This window comes from Mesitornis unicolor, unplaced genomic scaffold (genome assembly GCF_000695765.1).
Source record: "Mesitornis unicolor isolate BGI_N332 unplaced genomic scaffold, ASM69576v1 scaffold29404, whole genome shotgun sequence".
Lineage (NCBI taxonomy): Eukaryota > Metazoa > Chordata > Aves > Mesitornithiformes > Mesitornithidae > Mesitornis > Mesitornis unicolor.
In genome coordinates, this window is record NW_010179864.1 from 1918 (window position 1) to 4776 (window position 2859).

A 2859-nucleotide genomic window follows, 5' to 3' on the forward strand; every position below is an offset into this window, starting at 1 on the left:
TCCCTTTTTTTTGTCTTTTCTCTTTAACGTTTTCCCTTACTATATCCACCCCCTTCTCTCTATCTCTTTACTTTTTAATTATTATTACTTCATCTCGGGGGGGCGGACTGGGAGGAGAAGGAGATGTAGGGAGGGGAAAAAAAAAAACTTAAAAAACACAACTAGAGGTCAGATTTTTTTTTCCTGGACACGGTGAGCACTGGGAACACGAGTCCATGGCATTGGTGGCCCAAACTTTCTGGCTTTCGCCACTGTTGCAGAGGGCTCGTCCCACCAATGTGCAGGTTTCTCCCTGTCCTCGCAGCCAGCCCACACCCCCCTCATCCTCTCGCCTCTCACACACTCACTCACTCCCTTTAATTTGCCTTTTTTTTTTTTAATTGTGTGTTTTAAATAATACTTTCACTCCGCCGTTTTCTCCTCCTCCTCCTCCGCGCTCAGTTGCGAGGAGTTGAGCAATTTATTCTCTTTTTTCCACTTCATCCTGCGGTTCTGGAACCAGATTTTGATCTGCCGCTCCGTCAGGCAGAGGGAGTGGGCGATCTCGATCCGCCGGCGCCGGGTCAGGTAGCGGTTGAAGTGAAATTCCTTCTCCAGCTCCAGCGTCTGGTAACGGGTGTAGGTCTGGCGGCCTCGGCGGCCGCTGGGCCCAAAGGAAGAACCTGTGACACCCGGAAAAAAATACAGGAAAACAAATAGAAAAGGAAATTGGAAAAAAATAGGGAAAAAATAGGGGAAAATAAGGGGGAAATAGGAAAACAAACAGAAAAGAAAATGGGCAAAAAATAGGGAAAAATAGGAAAACAAATAGCAAAGAAAATAGAAAAAAAAAAATTAAAAAAAAGAGAGAAGAGGAAAAAGAAGAGGGAAAATAAGAGAAAACCCCCAGGTTTAGTGCAGCCGCGGAGATGCTGGGTAATTCGCGGGGATGCTACGCGCCGCACCGCGGCTGTGCTCAGAGGGGTGCGTATTCGCTTCTCTGCCCTCCAAAGGCCTTGGCCAACCCCAAAATACGGCCCCCCCAACCCCCCATGGCGAAGAGCCCTGCCGTGCACGCAGGGAGGCTCCGTGGCCGGGCCGCACCCGCGCAGGATCCGCACCCGCGCTGCAGGATTAATGCTGACGGCAGGCAGAGCTGGGGAGACAGGGTGAGATCTATCTTATTCCGGGATGAAAAATCGCAAGGTGTTCTCGCTACCCCCCAACCCCCCCCGCTCTCCCTCGCTATTTTCCACCCTACCGGCAACTGTAATAGATCGGAGCATTTAAGCAATAATGAAGTGAATCGATCTGCCCAAACTCTGCATTAAAGAGGACACAACACTTGATGTCCCTGCGCTAATGGACATCAATTTGGAACTTAAAAGGCAACAAATGCATCTAAACATGGGAAGGAGAGGGGTGAGCCTCTATTATTTTTCTTGCCTCTTTTATTTTTTTTTCTGATTGAGGAAACAGCACTTAAAGAAGTCATATATCACCAGGGGGGAAAAAAATTCTCCCCAGGCAGACTTTTCATTATGTGCGAGTTTCATTAAAAATGTAGCCCTCTTCCTTTCAAATATTTAAACACTTTCATATTATTGAACGCCAGGTCGGGCAGCCAGCGAGAGAGGGAGCTTGCGTGGGAGTGTGGGTCCGTGCGTGTGTAAACTCCTCCAGATCTGATTTCGAAAAGCTATCTCCCTGTGCGTGTGGGGGAAGGACAGAGACAAATCGGTGTAGCTGAGTGACACGCAAACTGGAATGTGAAAAAAAAAATAGGAAAAAAAATTAGAAAAGATGGTGGAAATGGATAAATACTACCTTGGGGTTTAAATACAGAGGAAACTTTTTAGCTTGGGGGTAGGGGGGGAGGGGGGTGTGCTGGGAGAAAATACTTCCGCGGCTGAAGTTTTGGTGCGTGTCAGGAGCAAGTTGGAGCCTCTCTTGTCCCCAACTTCCCGCTGGAAGTTTGGGCTCTAAACTGGAGCTGATTCCTGCTTCCCTCGCGCGCTCGCTCCCTCCCTGGCGGTAACAAATAAGAAAGGGGGGGAGGAGATTGATGTATTTATTTCTGTAAAAGAGTAAACTCACTATTGCAAGAGTTCATCCGCTGCATCCAGGGGTAAACCGGGGCGGAACACTTTTGCTCCTGGCTCTCTCCAAACCCAGTTTTGCTCTGCGCGCAGTCCGACTTGCGCGGCTCGGGGGCGAAGGGGACCTCATCCAGGCTGGGGGGGGCGGACGCAGGGTCCTCCCCCATGAAAACCCCTCCGGCCCCATAGTCACAGGCGGAGCCGCGGCTGTAGGCTCCGTTGCTTTGCTGGTAGTAAGAAGAGGAGGTGTAGCCCTTCTCCTGGACGCCCGTCGCTCCGTAGGTGCTGGGATAGTGCCTCAGAGGATCCGCATAGCCCGAGGGATAGAGCGGGATCTGTCCCAGGAAGGGCTCCTGCCCCGCCGCCAGACTCACCGGGAAGGTCGAGTTGACAAAATAAGAACTCATTGGAAAGAGCCCGCCGTCCTTTCCCCGGCTTTATGATTTGTTGTGTTTTATAGTCCAAGTTGTTTAGCTATTAGTAGTATATCGGAGATTGGGTTTTAGCTGAAGGGAGATGGCGTGGTGCCAGCGAGGGACACAAGGAAATACAACCATCTGATCAGAGGCTGACCAATAGCAGGCGCCTGAGGTTGCAAAATAGCACCCATGAGGAGCGGAGATTGCACCAGGGACCCCAAGAACAAACCATCTACCCCCTCTTCCCTCCCTTTTAAACAACAGAAAGGCACCCCCTTAACCAAATATATAATATCTGCCGAAAGAAACATTCCCGGCGCGCTCGGAGCTTCATAAATAAATAAACGTGCGGTCGCCCCCCC

At 50.3% G+C, this 2859-nt stretch overlaps 1 protein-coding gene across 1 annotated transcript; it reads right to left on the minus strand.

Annotated features, from left to right (window-relative positions):
• Nucleotides 1–402: 402 nt before the first annotated feature.
• On the minus strand, nucleotides 403–2812 carry HOXB6 (homeobox B6). The gene is made up of 2 exons (XM_010182929.1): nucleotides 2077–2812; nucleotides 403–662 (listed from the first exon to the last, which is right to left on the minus strand). The coding sequence occupies exons 1-2, from the start codon at nucleotides 2483–2485 to the stop codon at nucleotides 403–405; spliced, it is 669 nt and encodes a 222-aa protein (XP_010181231.1). The 5' UTR covers nucleotides 2486–2812.
• Between the last annotated feature and the right edge of the window lie 47 nt (nucleotides 2813–2859).